At 40.2% G+C, this 22,771-nt stretch overlaps 1 protein-coding gene across 1 annotated transcript; it reads right to left on the bottom strand.

Moving 5' to 3' along the window:
- Positions 1 to 16,122: 16,122 nt before the first annotated feature.
- Positions 16,123 to 18,985, bottom strand: LOC109214227 (U-box domain-containing protein 4-like). Its single transcript, XM_019378121.1, has 2 exons — positions 18,295 to 18,985; positions 16,123 to 17,341 (listed from the first exon to the last, which is right to left on the bottom strand). Exons 1-2 carry the CDS (start codon positions 18,522 to 18,524, stop codon positions 16,489 to 16,491), a joined length of 1,083 nt encoding a protein of 360 aa, XP_019233666.1. The 5' UTR covers positions 18,525 to 18,985; the 3' UTR covers positions 16,123 to 16,488.
- Between the last annotated feature and the right edge of the window lie 3,786 nt (positions 18,986 to 22,771).

Below are 22,771 nucleotides of genomic sequence, written 5' to 3'. Positions count from 1 at the left end.
CTATCTGTCAGTCTGATTTAGCCTAAATAAATCAACTTAGTCCACGCCTAATTCATTTCTGAATTGGTTTTATTAAGTATCTCATATTTCTTGAAACAAGTTCTTTCAAACTGCCTCAATCACATTAGATATCATGCCTATAGGTATTAACGAAGTCCGTTTCAAAACCTGCTTTGTTTCTATACAAATGTGCTAGTCAGCACTCCACGTATAGGCGAGCCTCCAGGGCGTTTTCAAAATTGCATTCTCTAAAACTGTCTCTATTGCTTAACGTTTTTCTGATCCTAAAAGGCTTTAAAAGAAATCCTTAGGCAACTGCTAGGGTATAATTTCTTAACCTAAAAAACGGTTTGTTTGTTTCTGCATATTCACTTAGATATCCTGCTTTAGGACGTTGTCTAGTAAAAGACCTTAACTGTGCTTGAGTCGTGCTGCTTATGTGTTTGATTGAGGAGGAAACTCTGAGCCTTTTAAATTGCTCCCATTATGTGTGAAAGTCCTATATGCTTTTTGACTGTCGCCTTTGAATTTTTGCCTTTTAAAACTTTAGGGGTATGTCTAGAACCACCTATAGGTAGAGGTCCTAACTCCCTCCAGGACCATTAAGAAGGATGGGTAGCAGCACGCGACAGGAATCGTTGACCAAACACTCGCTTTGCATGATCAATAAGGGGATGGGAAGGTTATATATGGATATGATGACCGGTGCGCTAATGCCACGCGTAGCCCCTTTCTAAGGAGTGATTACCGGGCATTGTACTGATGTGATCCTATAGGATAACCAACCCAGGACCCCTCTTTACCAAAACCTTTCTTTAAAACTTTGTTTTACAACTTGTTCAAAACTTTATCTTACTGCTTGAGTTACTCTAACGTGCTTTACCTGCAACCTATTTGATTCAACTATTTACTTGTAATGGACTGATTTGTGAATGCAAGTTCAGCCGGGACCCACGGTTGCGGACCAAGAGGGGTGCCTAACACCTTCTCCACGAGGTTATTTCGATCCCTTACCCTAATCTCTGGTAATGCAAACCAACCCAAGAGTAAATCGCTCTAGGTGCCCTAACGCACCATAATCCGTTAGGTGGTGACTCTTCAAATACCCAATTCCCAAAAGGAAATTAGTCATTACACCCTGTAAATGTCAAAACCCGGACCTCTCTCCCCGTCAAAAGGGGAAGGGAAAAAGGGGGCGCGACACCGCTTATCAGCCGCATTATCAGTGAGGCGAGATAGCTGTGGAGACTTCAAGGTATATTTGCCGCGTCTGCAGACCTCGGAGTCCCTATCTACTCTTCCCCATGTCAAACACTTCTTGTATTTCCTTTTGTTAGACTCTGGAGTACAGAAATACTGTTTTCTTGCTGTAGTTTGTGACTTACGATATTTCGGGTTTTGGGAGAGTTTATGTACATTTTGAGAGTGATTGTTGTATATGTCGAGCGACATCTTAATTTCTTATTTAAATATACCTATTAGTGTTAGCTTTTATATTTTCGTTTCATTTCTGCAAATGTTAGGCTTACCTAGTTGTAGAGACTAGGTGCCATCACGATGGTTCACGGAGGGAGAACTTGGGTCGTTACAAGTTGTTATTAGAGCTCTAGGTTTATAGGAGTCGTGAGTCACAAGCTGGTTTATTTGTGTCTCGCGGATCGGTACGGAGACGTCTGTACTTATCTTCGGGAAGCTATGGAACTGTCAGGAAAATTCCACTTCATCTGATTCCTTTTCATACGAGATTATTGACTTTGAATTTCTAAACTTCTGTCTTCTATTCTCTCACAGATGGTGAGGACACGTCAGCAGGAGATGACCAGGCACCTGCACCCCTACTAGAGCCGCCTGAGGCCGGGGCTGGGGTAGAGGCCGAGGACGCCCACGTGGTGCGGCCAGAGCACCCGAGCGAGCTTCTACAGAGGAGCCACCAGTAGCTCCAGTCGGAGCGCAGACACCTGAGGTGCCTACTACTACTACACCAGCTCTTTAGGAGACCCTTGTACAGTTCCTGAGCATGTTTATTACACTAGCTCAGGCAGGGTTGATTACCCTTGCTCCAGCCACATCTAAGGCCGGGGGAGGAGCACAGACTCCCGTTGCCCACACCCCAGAGCAGCGGGTTCAGTTTGATCAGATTCTAGAGGTTATACCGGTACCGCCTATAGCCCCAGTTCAGCCAGAGGGTAGGGTAGCAGTTCTAGAGAAGGAGCAGCGTAGGCTCGATAGGTACAAGAAGTACGACCCTCCTACATTCAATGGTCTAGTGTCAGAGGATGCTCAGGGATTTCTGGAGGAGTGCCACCATATCCTCCGCATTATGGGCATAGCAGATTCGAGGGGGTTTCTTCTTTCACTACTTTTCAGCTTCGAGAGCAGCCTATCGGTGGTGGCGTACTTATAAGTTGGACAGTCCGGCTGAGGCAGCTTCCCTTATATGGACTCAGTTCTCGAATATGTTTTTGAGAGAGCATGTCCCTCAGAGCCTCTGGGATGCATGACGCGCAGAGTTTGAGCAGTTGCGCCAGGGTGCTATGACTGTTTCAATGTATGCAGTCCATTTCAGTGACTTGGCTAGACATACACCGGCCTCGGTTTCTACTGTTTGAGAGAAGGTCCATCGGTTTATTGAGGGACTCCACCCCAGCATCAGGACTAGCATGGCCCGGGAGCTAAAGATGGATATTTCATATCAGCAGGTTGTGAGTAATGCTAGGAGAGTGGAGGGCATGCTTGCTCGGGATAGGGAGGAGAGATAGGCCAAGAGGTCTCGAGAGTCTGGCCATTATTCTGGTGCCCGTGCCCCAGCTGCAGTTCATCATGGTAGGGGATATGTGAGTCGCCCCGTTCATTCAGCTCTTTCAGCCGCCAGTGGTATTCTAGCTCCTCCTAGACCCCAGGAGCCTCATTATGCACCTCCAGTATCTAGTATGCCTCCTGCATGGGGTGCTTTTAGCGGTTACTCCAGCGGACCTAGCCCGAGTCAGCCATAGTAGCCATGCCCTCCTAGAGTGCTCCACAAGGTTCCCAAGCTATGATTACGGCACCAGCTGCCACTCCACCTACTCAGCCAGCTCGAGGTAGAGGTCGCCTCTAGGGGAGGCCAGGTCAGATACTATGCCCTTCCAACTCGAATAGAGGCGATTGCTTTCGATTCTGTCATTACAGGTATTGATCCGATATGCATCGGTTCTATTCGATCCAGGCTCCACTTATTCCTACGCGTCCTCTTATTTTGCACCGCATTTGGGTGTATCTCGGGATTCTTTGAGTTCCCCTGTTTATGTGTCTACTCTTGTGGGAGATTCTCTTGTTGTGGACCGCGTGTATCGGCCGTGTTTGATTACTCTTAGTGGTTTTGAGACCAGAGCCGATTTATTATTGTTCAGCATGGTAAATTTTGATGTTATCTTGGGCATGGACTGGTTGTCGTCTCATTATGCTATTCTTGATTGTCACGCCAAGACCATGATGCTAGCTATGCCAGGTGTACCGGGATTAAAGTGGAGGGGTACTTTAGATTACACTCCTAGCAGAGTTATTTCATTTCTTAAATCTCAATGAATGGCTGAGAAGGGGTGTGCCGCATATCTAGCTTATGTGAGAGATGTCAGTATTGATACCCCTACAGTTAAGTCAGTACCGGTAGTGAGGGATTTCCCTGATGTATTTCCAGCTGATCTTCCGGGCATGCTGCCTGACAGAGATATTGATTTGGGCATTGATTTGTTACCGAGCACTCAGCCCATCTCTATTCCTCCTTATCGTATGGCCCCTCCTGAGTTGAAGGAGTTGAAGGAATAGTTATAGGAATTGCTTGATAAGGGCTTCATTCGGCCTAGTGTGTCACCTTGGGGAGCTCCTGTTGTGTTTGTGAAGAAAAATGATAGTTCTATGCGTATGTGCATTGATTATCGCCAGTTGAACAAAGTCACAGTGAAGAACAGGTGTCCTTTGCCTCGTATTGATGACCTATTTGATCAGTTACAGGGTTCTAGTGTGTTTTCAAAGATTGACTTGCGTTAAGGTTATAATCAGTTGAAGATTCGGGAGCAAGATATCCCGAAGACTACTTTCAGGACTCCGTATGGACACTACGAGTTCCTTGTGATGTCATTTGGGCTGAACAACGCCCCAGCAACATTTATGCATTTGATGCACAGTGTATTTCGGCCTTATCTTGACTCATTCGTCATTGTCTTTATTGACGACATTCTGGTGTACTCCCGGGGTCAGGAAGATCATGAGCATCACCTAAGGACAGTGCTCAGACCTTGAGAGAAAAGAAGTTATATGCAAAGTTCTCAAAATGTGAGTTCTGGTTGGATTTTATGGCATTTTTGGGTCACGTGGTGTCGAGTGAAGGGATCAAGGTGGATCCAAGAAAGTGGAAGCCGTGTAGAGTTGGCGCAGACCGTCCTCAACTACAGATATCCGGAGCTTCCTTGGTTTGGCAGGGTATTACCATTGATTTATTGAGGGATTCTCATCTATCGCAGCACCTATGACTAGGCTGACCGAGAAGGGTGCTCCGTTCAGGTGGACGGAAGAGTGTGAGGATAACTTCCAAAAGCTCAAGCCAACTTTGACTACAGCCCCAGTATTGGTATTGCCTTCAGGTTTGGGGTTTTATACTGTTTATTGTGATGCGTCGTGAGTTGGTCTCGGTGCGATGTTGATGCAGGACCGTAGGGTAATTACCTACGCGTCTACACAGCTGAAGGTGCATGAAAAGAACTATCCTGTCCACGACCTTGAGCTAGCAGCTATGGTTCATGCCTTGAAGATTTGGAGGCACTATTTGTACGGTGTTGCTTGTGAGATCTACACTGATCACCAGAGTCTACAGTATCTGTTCAAGCAGAAGGATCTCAATTTGCATCAGAGGAGGTGGTTAGAGCTGCTTAAGGATTATAATATCACCATTTTGTACAATCCTGAGAAGGCCAATATGGTGGCCGATGCTTTGAGTCGCCGGGCAGAGAGTTTTGGGAGTTTAGCATATCTACCAGCAGCAGAGAGGCCTATGGCGTTGGATGTTCAGGCCTTAGCCAGCCAGTTTGTGACATTGGATATTTCTGAGCCGAGTCGAGTATTGGCTTGTGTGGTCTCTCGATCTTCTCTTTATGATCGTATCAGGGAACGTCAGTATGATGACCCCCATCTGCTTGTCCTTAAGGACACGTTTCAGCACGGTGATGCTAAGGAGGTCACTATTGAGGATGATGGTGCATTGAGGATGCAGGGAAGGCTATGTGTGCCTAATGTGGACAGATTACGTGAGTTGATTCTTTAGGAGGCTCACAGCTCGCGGTACTCCATTCATCTGGGTGCCACGAAGATGTATCAGGACTTGAGGCAGCATTATAGGTGGCGAAGAATGAAGAAGGACATAGTGGAATATGTAGCCCGGTGTCTAAATTGTCAGCAGGTGAAGTATGAGCATCAGCGGCCGGGTGGATTACTTCAGAAGTTAGAGATTCTGGAGTGGAAGTGGGAGCGGATCACTATGGATTTTGTTGTTGGACTCCTACGGACTCAGCGGAAGTTTGATGCAGTTTGGGTGATCGTGGATAGGCTGACCAAGTCAGCTCATTTCCTTCCTGTGATCACTACTTATTCTTCCGAGCTGGCTCGAGTTTATATCTGCGAGGTTGTTAGACTTCATGGCGTGCCGGTATCTATCATCTCTGACCGGGGTACGCAGTTTACCTCACGGTTCTGGAGAGCCATACATCATGAGTTGGGTACTCGGGTGGAGTTGAGCACAATATTTCACCCACAGACGGACAGGCAGTCCGAGCGCACTATTCAGATATTAGAGGATATGCTTCGTGCGTGTGTGATGGAGTTTGGAGGTTCGTGGGATCAGTTCGTGCCACTTGCTGAGTTTTTAAATTGGAATTGACATGCTGTGAATCAATTTGGTGCTTTCAATTTATTCGTAGAAATTTATTTACTATTTTTTATAATCTAAAAAGGGAAAAATTGGCTATTTAAATAACAGCCCATTTGTGTTTAAATTCTAGCCTAAATTGAACCCTAAATCAGACCCAATTAAACCCGGCCCCAACTCAATTAAACCGACCCAAACCTGGATCCCCACCTACCCCTTTAAATCTAGGTCGTTGATCATTCAGATCAACGGCCACCGTTTACCCTTACCATTTTTAACCCAAAACGACCCCTTACCCTAAATCATTTCTCACCACCCGTCGCCCTTGAATCCCTTCCTCTCAAACTCTCTCTGCAACACCACCTAAACCCTAGCCGCCGCCACCCAATTCCACCCTAATCCACCTCAATCCCACCTAATCCATGGTCTCCCATGGCGTTTTGAGATGTGTACTCGTCTCCTATGTCTACTGGCTACATATTTTTCATGATTCCATGGACAAATCTCGACGAGATCTGGTCCAGTCCTTGCTCGACTTCGATCTCCGGTCTTTCTCCGGCCATCCATGGCTGTTCAAGTCAGGTCCTTGACTTTTCCGACTAGATCAGTATTTTCTAAGGCCATTCGCATTTTCTCTGGGTTCTTCGAAACCCTAGCTCTAAGAGCTGTTCGATTTTCTTTCAGATCTATCTTAGATCTGTGCTTATTACGAACTTCTTAAGTGTTTTCTCAAAGGTTCTTCAATTTTCTTCAAAATGACTCTTCATTTTTCAACGATTAGGTTTTCTCTTAACTTCTTTTAAAAATCTCTTCTCTGATTTTTGGTGTTGCTTTATGATTTTACTATGTTCAACGACTTGTTTATGCTTTACTTCTACTTGATTCAGCATGTTGAAACCCTAGGTCTTTTTGGTCCTATCCGAGTTCTGAAACTGTCCTTGTCTGTTTAAATGTATATTTGTTCGATTAAGTTCTTTGTTTGGACTCTCTTTTCCTTGTTTGACTTATCTGATTCTGAGTTCTTATCATCTCTTAAGCTCGACTACTATTGAAGCCCTAATTTCTTAAAAGGTTTTCCTCACTTGTTACTGTGAGACCTTTACTTGTTTCTGACTCTCTTTACCTGTTACTATGCTTTCTTCACTTTTGATTTTGTGTAACTACCTGACCTTGTTGAATACTGTGCTTCGAGTAGATCTCTTTTACTACTGAATCCTAGCTTATTCCTGCTACTACTGTATGCTTATGTTGTTTCCTTTGCCAATGTGTTTGGCCTTGCATGTCTGATACTGCTGTTCATTCTATTTATATGTTGAGGTGCGGAATCATGATCCTTTCTTGATTGATTCTGACTCGCTCAATATTGCGGTTGATTGCAAAAGGTTTTTTTATGGACCCTAATTTTATTCGTCTGTTTAAATTGATTGATTCACCTCCTTTAATTACTGTGATGTTTTACCTTGAATCTTTTCCCAAAATTAAGCATATATTCTGTACCTAGACTCAATTGTATACTCTATATTTTACTACCCCCTGATATGGCAAGAATCAATCTGTCTCAAACTGATTTCTTTCCTTAATTAACCTTGTTAGTATCCGTTTGAGCAGTACTTCCTTGATTAATGGGAAGTACTTGTGTTAATTGATTCTGATTGTGATTATTTCCATGTTTGTGTTAAGATTTACTTATTACCTTAATTTCTACTCGTTTTCAAAACTATAAATACCCTACCATCTCTTCTTTTAAACACACGAACAATTTAAGTTCAGAACACACACTTACACTCAAAAACTCTCTCTTTCTTTACTGCTACTTGTGCTACTGTTTTGTCTAGCCGGCTGAAAGCCAAGGCTAGACTGTGGAATCTTGCTTACTCTTTTTCTTACTGCACTTTGCTTCTCTACTGGTATGTCCTATTTAATTTTTAAGCCTCAGCAACAACATGCTTTCTTTAAATTGCTTCAGTTTCTCATTCTTGTCAACTTCCGCTTATGTTTCTGCAGTTAAGTTACACTGCTAGCATGCTGTAACATGTTCCCTTCCCCTTTTAAATTAATGCCTCCCTATGTGTGTACTCTGTCAATCACTTGTTGTGTACTTGCTACCTTATGAATCCCAAACCCCCATATCCCTTATATGTGTTTGTGTTCCTTTGGATGGTCTGTGTCCATGCCAGCATCAGCTATTGCTGTGCATGACCAAACCAGACCCATGCTGGGGTTATGCAATGTATCCCCACGATCCCTTGCCCCTTTGAATGACTATTGATTCTGTGTAGTTTGAGTTTCACTACTACTGTTTTCAAATCACCCGTTACCACTTACTATTTCCAATCCAGTTTTAATAAATCTCTTTCAAACTATGTTCTGCACTTCCACTATACTCTTAGAATCTAGGTTATGCCCCTCTTGTGTGAGCCTTGCCTTGGGACCTTTGAGTTCCCTCTGATCTTGGACACATAAGGGCTGGCCCTTCCACACTACACTCATTTTATTTCGTCATGTAAAACTGGGTGTAAGCATTGCTCGGGATCCCCTGAGATCCTTAGGGAACTTTGAGACACTCAGGTATAAGAAAGGCTTTGAAACACTGGCATTGAAGTGATTAATTACATAACTCAAATAGGAAGTCAAGATCAGGCTTCCTTTGGTTGTAATTTCCTATTTCTGCACTGCTTTTGTAATTTAATCATTTTGGGCTGTAATAATTTGTTAATATTATGGGGTTGGCTAGTGAAAAGGGCTGGGAAATATGCATGTTTTAGCTATTAAAAGAGTAGATAACATGCCTATAGCATCTACTTTGCTTCAAATATGGTCCGTTAGAAAACATGCCTATAGGATCTGTTATTGTTTACAATAGATTCTACATGCTTCACTTTCATGCAACTAGAAATCATGTCTATAGGATATAAAGTAATTGAAGCTCAATTTTCATTACAGCATGTATCCAAATTCGTTTCCCTTAGAAATCATGCCTATAAGTCCAAAGTCAGCTTTCACACACTTAGATACTATGCCTATAGGATCTAAATAGCTATAATAGAAATCATGCCTATAAAATTTAAAAAACAGTTTAGTTCGAAAAGCCGTCTAGTTCGTGTTGTTATTCTGAATTGGATTAGTTAATTAATCTGCCGCTTCTTTAATAAGTTTCTCAAACACTGCCTTAATACCGTTAGAAAGCATGCCAATAGGATCTCAAATTGTCTGTTTAAAATTAATCACTGATCCACTGCATTTCTTAATCAATATAGATATCATGCTCATAGGATATCATTATTACGCCTAGGCAAGCCTTAGGTAATAATAAACACTGGAACCGCCTTTGTTAATTATCAATTGCTACAACCAACAAGCAGGCCTGATTCGGACTTCTTATCTGAGCTATATAATGAATCTGGTTCTGACTCAAATTCCCTGCATTAAGATTTTTTTTTTAAAATTCAGACTTCAATTGTGTTTAAGTCGTGCTATTTATATGCATCATTTGCGGAGGTTTATATGAGCCTTCTAATTGCTTACATGTTTCCCCCTTAAAGGCAGTCCTATGTGTTTTTGTATGTCGCCTTAGCCTTTTTACCTTTAAACCCAAGAGTCAGCCTAAAATCCTCCCTCTGTAGGAGTAGTAGTCCTAAAATTCCTCCGGGACTGATAGGAATGGGACGGGTAATAGCACGCAATAGAGGTCGAGACCAATCCGCGCTTTAATAACTTCACGGGGTGGGAAGGGTAGATATGGATATGATGACCGGCGCGCTAATACCACGTGTAGCCCCTCTTTTGAGGAGTGATTACCGGGTATTGCATTGATGTGATCCATATTACAAACAAACCTAGGACCTTTTCACACTCACAAACATGCTTAGATTATAACTCTTTTTCAAATCTTGCTTTTATTGTTTTCAAACACTTGTGTATTTAAATTCAAAACCCTCTATTATATGAGCCTTATTTTTTTACTTGTTAATTGTATAAATTCACAAAACCATCTGGTCGGGAACCACACTAGTGGATCCTGAGGGGTGCCTAATACCTTCCCCTTGGGATAATTTCAAGCCTACCCTATCTCTGGTTATCAAACATAGTTGTAGTTGAACCCCATAGGTGCCCTAACGCACCTTAAAATCGTTAGGTGGCGACTATTCAAAATTGCGAAACCCCTTTCCCAAAAGGAAAGAGTTGTCCCAACCAAATGTCATAAACCCGATTTCGCGAGAAAAAGGGGGCGCGACAAGCTACACTAGCATATGTAACTATCCTGTTTAATTTAGAATAGCATGCCTACGTGTCTTAACTGCCTATCTGAACTTTGTGCAACATGTTTAGTGCTATTCCTGCTTTCCTTGACTTGAACTTAGTCTCAATTGTAGGTTTTCTTGTTGTAACTGTTATTTCTGTTGGTTGAGCTGCATATTTACTTTGGGACTACGGAACGGTATTCCGGGAGATCCCGTTGTACTGCATATTTACTTTGGGACTACGAAACGGTATTCCAGGAGTCCCCCTGTTCTGCATATTTACTTTGGGACTACGAAACGGTATTCCGGGAGATCCCCCTGCACATTTACGTTTGGGACTACGAGATGGTATCTCGGGAGATCCCCTGGTTGTTATCTCTGTGTACTGAGCTGTTGTCTTCTATGATTTCATTCTTGTTTAATTTTAGTCTTTATTTCATTGCGGTATTTCATTCTATCCTGTTTTATTATATATATACCAGTAGGGCCCTGACCTGGCCTCGTCACTACTCGATCGAGGTTAGGCTCGGCACTTACTGGGTACCGTTGTGGCGTACTCATGCCCTTCCCTGCACATGCTTTTCGTGTGCAGATCCAGGTACCGCTTATCAGCCGCATTATCAGTGAGGCGAGACAGTTGTAGAGACTTCAAGGTATATCTGCCGCGTCCGCAGACCTCAGAGTCCCTATCTACTCTTCCCCATGTCAAACACTTCTTGTATTTCCTTTTGTTAGACTCTGGAGTATAGAGATACTGTTTTCTTTCTGTAGTTTGTGACTTACGATATTTCGGGTTTTGGGAGAGTTTATGTATATTTTGAGAGTGCTTATTGTATATGTCGAGCGACATCTTAATTTCTTATTTAAATTTACCTATTAGTGTTAGCTTTTATGTTTTCGTTTCATTTCCAGAAATGTTAGGCTTACCTAGTCGTAGAGACTAGGTGCCGTCCCGATGGTTCATGGAGGGAGAACTTGGGTCGTGACACCCTTCTTCCATCATCTTTAGGTCGTCTGCATTAACGTCGGAGCCTGATTCATCGCCTTCCTCAGTGACGCTTTTGCCCTTCTCATTGGCCGACAAAGAGGTATGTGCAGTCATTTGAGAAGTCGATGCCTCATCTCGTCGTGAAGTGTCAAGAATATCAGCAGCTGTCCCTTCAATTCCCGCCATCACAGAAGGAAGAGACACATCCATATCGTCTCCCCCAACCTCGGAACCTCGGTACTCGGCTCAATATCATCACCCACAAAAATGGTCACTGTCTTACGCAGCAAAAAGTCCTATTCCGCCGCATCAACGGCCCGGATGACTTTGTCACCAACGTCCACAAACCTTCTCTTTCGAGGCAGGAGATCTCTATCACTAGGCAAAGGTTCATCGTCCTCGTCGATGAGAGAATACAGAGGAGAAGCCGAAGTTTCCACGGCCGAAACAAGAACAAATTCAAACACAACGACAGAGGAAACTAGGATGAGGATAGGATCAATCGCGGTCGAAACATGGGCAGAAACTGAGGACGTAGTAGACTTCCTCTTCTGGAACGAGGGTGCGAGAGCTTTCGACTTCCTCATAGACCCCCTGGACAAAGCTAGAGAAAACAAGAAAAGGGAAAATTAGCAAAAGAAAATGAACAAAGAAATCAAGATGCAGATGGTAAAACGGAAATTACCAGTCGAAGGGAGAGCAGGCCCAAATTTCTTGAAAAGACTTGGCCATTCACGAATCCTTATGATATGAGGGAGAAGCCGATCGACCCAATCAGAAATATGAGCGACCAAAGGAGGAGGCGAGATCTTGGCTATAAAGGAAAAAAGGCAAGAAGTCAAAATACATGGCCGTGCACAAGGGAGAAATAGGTACCTACAAGTAGAGAAACCAAGTACTTACGAGTATAGTTCCAAGCCTCAGAAAAACCGTCGACATTGGCCACCACGTCCTCAGTTCTGACAAAAAAGAAGTTGAACCAAAATTGACGGTTGGCCTTGTCATCCATCTTCACCACCAGGCATTTGCCCCCCTCCCCCGATGGTGAAGATTCAAAATCGTTCCCCTATAGAAGCTAGAGGCAAATAGGTGAATTAAATGCCGAAGTGTCAATTCGACTTCGGCTAGATTGGCAAACTTGGTAAGCATCTTTATAATTTTATATACGTACGGTGCAAGCTGAGCTGGGCAAACGCCGTAGTAACGACAGAACTCCTCGACCAACGGAAGGAGAGGAAAAGAATAGACAACTTGGAAAGGATAGGCATGAATGGCACAATAGCCGGGATGGTGGACCAGTACTGCATCCCCTTCAGCAGGGATCAACTCGATATGATCAGGAAGGACAAATTTGGCCTTGAACTCCGCTAGTTCATGTACTGTCATCACTGATCGAAAGTCTCCAGGTACAGTCTCAGGTGCTTTGGTGAAGTCGGATCTGGAATCAGGGTTACATGGGACTATTTCCTCCACCGACGGGAAAGTTTCATCCTCAATGGTGGTGGAAACACTCTCCCCCCAAGAAAGGAATACCACTGCTAAGGGAGAAACACGGCTCCCCTCACCAGCATTAGAAGGCACTTCAGACATGATTCGACGCACTGAAATAACAAACAAAAAGGAATGAAGAAGAACATAGGTCACTGGAAACAGAAGAAATTTAGAGAAGAAGAAAGCAGGAAAGAAATAAGGTGTCTTAAAAACGCTAGAAAACTTAAACTCTTAAATTGAATTCAAAGATCTCTATTTATAAAGGTGGCACCGAAACCAAAAACAGTTCATCATTGGCGTCAAGACCGAAGCGGCAGGTCTAATCAAAGGTCACACGAAAAATAAAGCAATGGATCGGGAACATGCGTCATAATGACGTATGGCATTATGACATCATCCTGATCTATGGACGATATAACTCCAGCGAATCGCATGGGAAATTCGAAGCATTTTGAAATGTGCGACTCATACAGGGCCACATCACCTGTTCGCCATAATAACCATGACTCGTGCGGTCGACTCGATTAGCTCGACCACTGACAGCATGATCCGCTCATCGAACCCGCCCGCAAGACCGGCCGCAATAAGCGGAGGGACTAACTGTATGGGTCGAAATTTATCTCTAGAATATAAGTCAAAATGATATCGGTAAAGCATCTTTAGGTCGCCATGGGTCGAAATGATCAAATCAACAATGAAGGCCGTGGTCGAAGAGTCGGCAAAGATCGAAGTCGAGGAGTCGTCAATAACCATTGCCGAGGTCGTGGGCCTCTGACAGTGTTATAACGGCTAGCTGTAAGATTGGACCTAAAGGAGAATATTCTAGTGGATATTCTCTGCACTTGTACTATTAGGGTTTCTAGGAACATGTTCCCTATAAAAAGAAGAGACACAATGATAGGGGACGTGTGATATTCATTTGTAGAAGACACTTTGACTTTAAAGGAGAGAATCAGATCTTATTGCACCGATACAAATGTAATCTTTTCGCTAAGATTCTTGTCTACACTTTTTCACCAGATCGGCGAATAACTCAGATATACAAAGGATTGTCCATCTCTCATCATTGTCAGAAAGAATATCCATTACTACCATCTTGTCTTGGGTGACTCCTCTGCATTTATTTACATAAATGCCATTTATTATTGTTCATCTACATTCAATGGTGCATTATTTGTATTTTGATTCTTGACCATTGACTATTGCATGCTGCCATACCCGTTAGAACAAATTTGCACATCATTCATTATACAACTAGGATTTCTTTCAAGGATATTGTTGTTAACAAAGATTTACTCTCATTTATATAAGTTTAATTAGTTAAACCAAAATCTATATTTTTTGGTCAAACAAGTTGCACAACAGTCTTGTTTGAAATTTGATGCAAATGAAGCAACAATTATCATACGGCTCACTAATTATTAGACATGTCTTAAGTATCTGATTCACATATTTCTGTAAAACAATCACTTTATTAAACTCGTCTAACTCAACTCCAAAATGTTAGCTGATGAAATGAAGGCGTGCAGACGAGGAGACACGATGTAACTTTACGACAACTAATTTATTTGATTCATAATGTAAAATTCACTAGATTTGTTTCATTTAAACTCACACATACATGGGGTTTACATCAAATTATATTAGTTTATTATGATTAAATATTAAATTGATATAAGAACACATATTCGTCAATAATCAGAAGCGAATATAAGATTTAAATTTTATGAGTTCAATTTTTAAGATTTTTAGCATTGAACCAGTTATATTTTTTAAGTAATGGGTTCATGTCTACTATTTATTACAATTTCAGTGTAGCTTACACATAAATTTATAATCCGAGGCGAAAATTATGGATTCAATTGAACCCTATGGTACATCCGTCTCTGTCAATAATCATGATTTATTTATGAACATATAAGTAAACGACACATGTTATGCATTTATTTAGTGCTCCGAAAATATCGAGGGTGAATAATGTGGAGTCAATTGACTTTACAACTTTTTAAGTCCAAGTCAATAACTAATGCCTGCATGCGTGCTTACTCTTCAATAGAAATCCTTTCCAAGTCAATTTTTAGCCCTTAAATCTACTTTATATTTTAGTGGCTCTCACGATCATGTCTCTCAAATCAAAATTGCCGGCTGTTGCGAGTCGTTAGACCGAGGTCTTTTCTTGAACAACTACTTTTCTTCCATTCTGCAGTCTGCTCAGTGCTCCCCAACAACCCTTGCCCCACTAGAAAAAGCAACTACTACTTTAGTAAGTACTCCTATTTAGTGATCTCTATATTTAATCCAAAACTTATATCCATATTTAGTTGAAAAAGAAGCCGAGAACAACCTGCAAAATATTTTGTCTGCACTGAAAGCAGTAAAAACTAAAAAGATTATCAATCAAACAAGTTTGATTTTTAAGATTTGTTAAATTCGCATTCTCACTAGCCAGTATAGTAGAATACAAGAATGCAAGATACGCACACAATTATCAAACAAATTGACCTGCATCTGAAGATTTGATAGAAAGTACAAAGGACTAACCATCAGAAAATAACCTGTAAAATTTCTTTTTAAAAGTAGATCTTTACCTGGGGTCGGTGTAACCTTTTTGATAAGTAGGAATAAGGGTAATCTTTATAAGAAAATTTGCCTTGCTTAACCTGAAAATAGTTTTATGGTCCAAATCAATTAAATTTGTATTTTCAGGGCACAAGCAATCAATTTGACTCACTTTCTCAAATATAAATGGCAAGAAATAATAACGATGGTAAATAAGGAAATCAAATATTAGGCAAAAGGAAAGAGAATTCTTGTTGATCAAGATGTCTCCTTTTTCAAATCGCGCCTAGATTGATTCGAGCAAGATACAATGATATAGAGTGTTGAGATCAGTTGTCGAGGTATATTTTTTAGATGGATATAATGTAGGAGAAGTGGAGATTTAAATAGTAAAATTATCCATAACTGTTTCCCTAATATCTCCCCGACACGTTACCCTCATTAACTACGTTTTTTGCAAGTTACGCTGAGGATCTAGAAAATTTTTATTTTGTGCCTCACACAACTGACACTAGGTGTGTGAGCCTCTTTTTTGTCACAAATATGTGAGATAAAAAGAGGCCTCATACAACTAGTGTAAGTTGTGTGAAACACAAAATAAACTAATGTAAGTTGTGTGAAACACAAAATAAAATCACTCAACTCAATGAGTTATACCAAATCCCACTTTATTCGGGATTGAATGATTCATCTCTTTTTTGTACTAGTATGTTCTCCAAACGATTACGGTACGAATGGTCCTGGTACCAAATAACTCTCCACTTGACTGATCTCGGTCTTATCCTTTCCATGATCTTCTAATATTCTTGACACGTGTCGGGATACAATCAATCCACATGGCAAATCAATTTTTTACCCAATACAGACCTAAAGTGAAGAGTGGAAATTCCTGTTCCAGAAAATACACATTCATTTCTTTAGAAAAAACCGCTCATTCACAAACCATGGAACTAGGAAAATTGGAGCCTTCATTATTTGTATAAACATCAGAGTTTGTGTACAAATATACCAAGACTAACTTCAAAAACTAAAATTCTAAGAACTTATAATTCTCCCAAATTGTTGACATTAGCCAGTCACAGGGCCAAGAAGGGCCCCGACTGGCCTTATCCAAAAGTAACAGTAATAATTACGCCTCAATTCCAAATAAGTTGCAGTCGACTATATGATCTCTCACCGTGCATGTCTAGAATATCTAATTTATCAAGCATAAAAATTTGATCTCAACACAATAACATGCATGGCTGCAGGAGGAAAAATAGAGGACATCGGAAGAGGGAAACAAAGAGATCATTCTAATGTACCACAATGTATCACGTTGAAGAGATCTCTGAAGCGCCACTGGGAACAGACAAATCGACTGGAGTAAATACCATTTCCCTTTGGTGTAAATGCCTCAAACTTTGATCCATACTAACTTGTATCACTTCAGCAAGCAAACCTCGCGCTTTTTCAGTTTGCTCATTTCCATCTAATTGATATATAAGATTTGAAACAATGTTCTCCAATGTGTCAGGTTTAAGCTCAGACCTTTTATAAGGAGTCTCTCTAAGCAACCTTAAAAGGGTTTGTGATTTTTCTTGAGATTTAGCTGTCCCTTTAACAGTCAGCTCAAGAAGTCCAGGCATTACACCTTCTCTAAGAATTAATTCCCGGTATTTACACCGATCAATTTGACACATCGTCAGCAGAGCTCCTACAGCATGTTCTCTACTTTGCAAAGATCCAATTTCAAGCACTTCTACTATTGCAAAAATCCCTCCTTCTTCAGACGTCAACGCGTTCCTACCTTCCTCATAGCACATTAATGATTCTATAAGAGCAGTACATTTTTCAGCAGCTTTTGAAGACTTTTTACAAGATTTAAGCAAAGAAACTATGTAAGGAATTGGTTCTGTTTCAAGAATCAATGTTAAATTTCCTTGATAAGTTGAAAGATTGTAAAGAGTCAATATAGCATTAACCTTGGCTTGTGAGCTACCGCGTCTTAGAATATCCACAAGTAGAGGAATGACACCGAAAGAACTAAGGATCGGCTTCGTTACAGAAGATGCTGATAATGTGAGCAATGAAGCAGTTGCATAATTCTGTAAACTTACATTTTCTGATTGAAGAAAGCCAATGATCGGTTCCAAGGCACCAGCATCTATGATACTTTTCTTGTTCCTAAAAAGAAAGGAAAATAGAGTCAGTTATCAAAGTTTTATTAGCTGCAGGACTTAATTTTAGTTGCACATTAGAATCAGCGGTCGAGCCAAGATTTGAAGCTTATATTTAAGTGTGAGATTCTAGTCCTTTTATGTTACTAGATTCAATGAATCTTTTACGACAAATAAAGGTTTGTACTGAAGTTATTTGGTTCGGTCAATCCTGTAACACACACACTAACTCCGCCCTTGATTAGAATACTGTTTGAATTTAGCTACACTGCAGACATGGCATATAATTCCAGATATCAAATACGTAAATCTTGTCACTACCATTGATCTAACACACAAGTCAAGTTACATTCTTAACTAAGGTCTAGTCATGAAACATCATCGTATAAAACTAAACTAATACTACCATAAAGCAAAACCAGCAGAATAACAATGTGAAAAGAACATGATAATATAAGGCCACTTCATAATAATTACACATAAATTTTTATGAAAATATTGATTGATAACCTTGTAAAAACCATAAACTAAGGGTCGTTTGGTTTAAAACTAAGGATTAGTTATACTCGGATTACTTATCCGGGTATTATTTATTATTGACTGTTTGGTATGTTGTACTAATTATGTGATTGTCAATTTTACTGCTTTATCCCAAGATTACTATTCCACCATCTGGCAGGTATAAGTTATCTCGATACTATTTTTAATCCTGGGATAACTTATCCCAATATTAGTAACCAAACAAGGGATAAGGCAGTGCTAAATATTTATCCTGAGATTATTTTTGCTTATCCATCATACCAAACGACCCCTAATAGATTAAACTACAGTATAAATGCTTATAACTTTAACAAAAAGAAAATAAAAACAACTTGAATTGAATTAGAAAGTAAAAATAGAAACCGGAAAAAAAAAGCACCTGAAATTTACAATTGAGAATTAACGATTTACTAAACGTACCCTTCATCTTTAACGGAGAGATTGAGGAGGGCAAGAAGAGCAGCTTCAATGAATTCAAAGGAAGTAGAACGAAGCATGTCAACAAGGGGTTTAACGGCGTCAGAGAATTGACGCCGGTAACGCAGGGAACTCTTTGTTAGTCGGCGAATATCCCTAGCACCCAGCACTTTCAGAATTGGATCTTCCGATTGAACGAGATAAAGTGTTTTTTCAACAATGGACAAAGACATTGTAGTGTTAGTGTAGCTCGATCGATCAGGAAATAGGCTTAGCAAATGGACTGACGACTGGTACTTTAAAGAATAATTTTCGTAATAGAAACTTCAATAGGAGTGGCTCAGAGAAATAGAAGAATATCTAATTAACTAGAGAAGGTTCGAAATCAATGAGAAACTTTACGGTCATTGTCCGACAGCGCGGTTGACTTTCGTTCAACGGCTTTTGATAGTTGGTGGTTATGTTCACTCCTGGAGGCGGGTTCCGATAATTTTCTTATTCCTTTCTTATCTTATCCATATTAGGAAAATCACTAACCCGTGGCATTCCTTTTTGGAACTTTCTGATACCAAATTATTGGTATCAAGGTGTAGAGAAGAATCAGAGAAGAGAGAAGAGGGGAATGAGATAAGAGGAGAATAGGAATTCAGGGGAATAGAGGGACAGAGAGCATAGAGAGGGAAATATTCATTTATTTATCATTTTTCATACCATACAAGAGCATATATATAGGTCCCAGTATATTGAGCTAAGTAGCTATTGCTAATGCTAATCTACTATTGTTAGCTAACTAACACTCTTAATAGATATTTTGCCAGCTCATGCATCCATGTAGCTTGATTAATTCCACATCCTTGCATTACTAACTATTTTACTTGTATCACTTTCGTTTCACTTGGTTTTTTGAAAATTGTTCAACCAAACACCAAGAAAGGAAGATATTTTGATTATGAAGAAAATTGAAGACTATTCTCGCTGGGTTGGTCACCCCTAGCGATGGGTAAATAAATGGTCGAGTTGTCTTGTATATTAATAATTTTAGTATGGTTAATCTATTGCGGTCTGGAGGGTCTGTGACTCATCGAAATAGTGATATTGTTAACCATATCTATCATCTCTTGGTTAGGAACAGGGTGGTCTTTATTGCTCATATCTATAGGGAGAGTGGCTGATGATTTAGCCAATTTGGCCTTTAATCAAGAGCCTCCTTTTGAATAACATGCACTGTGTATTCTATCATAATTCACTCGCTTGATTTCTAGGTAGTTTTTTTTGTTTTTTTTTTTTTTGTTGGGGTTGTTTCCTTTTAGATATAAAAGAAAAGGTTTTCGGTCTTTACAAAAACTAAAACAAATTTTAAAATGAAAACATTTCTTTCAATAGGAAAAAAGAGGTTTGCAAGTAACACATCTTCAGATTTCACTTTTTCTTTTTCAGAACACACTATTAGAAATTCGGTAATTAGCGACCAAAAAAACCAATCAACTTTGGTCGGTTATGGCCAATTACCGACCAAAATGCGACCAAATACACTTGGACGGTATTTTGGTAATCGCTTTAGTATACCGACCAAAGTTGGTCGGAAATACCGACCAACGTTGGTCGGTAAATTAAATCCAAAAAAAAATATTGCAAAAAAAAAAACCCGACCAAAGTTGGTCGGTATTTTAATTATGTAATCAAAAGATTCATCGTCTGGGAATCGAACCGGGGTGTGTATTGTGGCAGGATACTATTCTACCACTAGACCATTGGTGCATTTTGTTTTAAGATTGTCTTTTTTTCTATTTATACTCTTTAATTGTATTTTCGCACGAAAATAACCGACCAAAGTTGGTCAGTTTTATTAAAAAATAAAATTACCGACCAAAGTTGGTCGGTTTTTTAAAATGACCGGCCGATTTTACCGACCAAAGTTGGTCGATTTTTTTAATATTAATTTTATTTATTTTAATTGCAAAAACCGACCAAAGTTGGTCGGTTTCTTGAAAAATAAATTTTGCGGGACTCAAATAAATAGTTTCCCGCATTTTTGCGCCATAGAAAACCGACCAAAGTTGGTCAGTTTCATCAAAAAAATTAAAAACTAAAATATTTTGAATTTTGGCCGGTTTGTTTACCGACCAAAGTTGGTCGGTTTCTCTTGGTCGGTTTTTGCCGAATTTCTAGTAGTGACAATCTTTCAAAAATTCAGTATGTTATGGTTGTGTATACGGTCGAAATCAGGGGAACTATGCGGAAACGACTTTTCAATCACTTCAATCGCTGACATCACGAGATTGACATCATGATCGAGGCATCGGAACATCGAAGATCAAACCGTTTCTTATCGTCTTACTCTAAAACCACGGAGACTGTCTGTCTACGGTCGAAATCGGTCAAAATCAGGTATGACCGATTTCCCGGACTCGAGGGGTCGTCTTAAGCCCAAGTTCAGGCAAGGTCGAGTTCGAGCTCGATGGACCAGACTCGAGCTCGAAGACATAGTGCAATGACCGAGGATCGAAGTACGATGAATATCAAAACCGAGCATACTCAACCCCGGGATAAAGCTGTTACGGATTTATAACAGAATGAGCAAGATTCCCGCCACGTCCCTAAGATCATGGCGTAAATCCCGGAATAGATTTGTACGAATCCGTACTAGGCCGTTAGACAGCTGTCCCAATAAGATTCTTTACTGTAAATGGAAATGTACCTTATTTAGGGTTCCCCTATTATATAAAAACCCAATCATTTGTAAACATCATCTAATCATTGGCAAAGAATATACTATCCTACTTTTCTCGCTCATTGTTCACCAGAATTGTCCTTTAGCTTTATTGTTTGTCACACCTCCTTTTTTAACTACACCCCGTGAAGGGTATAATAAAGGGAGTTTTTCCAATTAAAGGACAATCGAAACGGGATTCGTTTTATTAAAAGCTTCAGAGTCGCCACTTGGGAGATTTATGGTGTCCCAAGTCACCGGTTTGAATCCCGAATCGAGGAAAAGGTTTGACTCTGTTTAACAGTCGCGAACCAGAAATTCGGGTAAGGAATTCTGTTAACCCGGGAGAAGGGGTTAGGCATTCCCGAGTTCCGTGGTTCTAGCACGGTCGCTCAACTGTTATATCTGGCTTAATTATCTGATTTTAATACAGTTTGAACCTATGTGCAATTTTAAAAAATTTATCGCTTTTAATTAATTTTAAGGAAATTGAACGTCGTTTAAAACATGTTTTCGGATCACGTCACATGAAATGCACCCGGATCCTCAACACATTTTATTCAACGTTTTGGGATTCGGATTTGGGTCACATGAAATGCACACCCGAGTTTAGGAAGGTAAGATTATTAAAGAACGCGCCTAAAGCGACTAACGTGTTATTAACTTTGCGGGAGGCCATGAAAATTCGCTAAATGGCACGCCCCGAATTCTAAATATTTTAATAGAAATGACTAATGAGGGCTATGGTTTATCTATTTTTATTAGGCCGAGCCCGCTATCTAAAGCATGTAAGTGAGTTCATCTCTAATGGACTCGATCTTCTCCCTCACCCACAATTCAATAATCATCCAAACAGATATCATCTAGCCAAATGAAATAGGCATCTAGCACGGCAGATTCCAATATAACAAAAAGCTTTCTAAATTCTAGCTAAATCTCCCCTCACTCTCACATGTTCAGCAGCAAACATGATTCCCAGTGCACACGAGGATTAAAAATGTCAAAATATGACCAAGAGCAAACCAAAGCTTTCATAAATAAAAGAGCTAGAACACAATTTTGGAAACTAACTGAGAAAACTACAAATGCACCACATTCTGCAAATCTTGGCCATACAATTTGAAACATGAAGCTTGAGCGCAAACATAAACATTTCCATAACACTTACTCATCTAGCTAAAGAGAGAAGAGACCAAGAATGTTAAAGAATCAATCCCAACAAATACCAACAATCTAGAACTAAAGAAAATGACAAAGAGATCTTTTAAACTTGAATAAGCAGGGATTAACTTAAAAAGGAATTAACTAATGTTGTCACTGACAAACAGGAAGAAGATACGCATTTTCCTATCTTGAACCAGCCTTAACACAACAGTGAAGATTTCAATTTCATTCCAACTTAGCAAAGATGATCGATCACCAATATATAGAGAATCCCAAATAATGTTTTCAGCCTTTCATGCTTGAACCAGTGTGTTCGAAACTAAGCCAACAGTCATGAATCAAATCGTCAAATTCTAGCAGCTAGGAACAGACTTACAAGTGTCTTAATTAAGTGTATTTCTCAACAAACATAGAGGAAGAGGGAAAAACTATAGCAGCAAGACAGTATATATTTGATTTCATTCAAACCTATGAAGTATGCAAATTTTGCTAAGCCGTTACAGATCAACTAACACGAACATGAAAACTTTGCATTTGACATGGAACTTGTCGAATTACTTCTAACAGTAATCTAACAAGCCTCACTAACTCACATAATCACGCAAT

This window comes from Nicotiana attenuata, unplaced genomic scaffold (genome assembly GCF_001879085.1).
Source record: "Nicotiana attenuata strain UT unplaced genomic scaffold, NIATTr2, whole genome shotgun sequence".
Lineage (NCBI taxonomy): Eukaryota > Viridiplantae > Streptophyta > Magnoliopsida > Solanales > Solanaceae > Nicotiana > Nicotiana attenuata.
The sequence above is the reverse complement of the archived record's forward strand: the minus strand, read 5'-3'. Positions and strand labels throughout refer to the sequence as shown.

Coding starts and splice junctions, on each gene's coding strand:
- LOC109214227 (XM_019378121.1), bottom strand. CDS start 18,524: ATGTCTTTGTCCATTGTTGAAAAAACACTTTATCTCGTTCAATCGGAA. Junction 17,342..18,294: donor CTCTCCGTTAAAGATGAAGG/GTACGTTTAGTA, acceptor CTTTCTTTTTAG/GAACAAGAAAAGTATCATAG.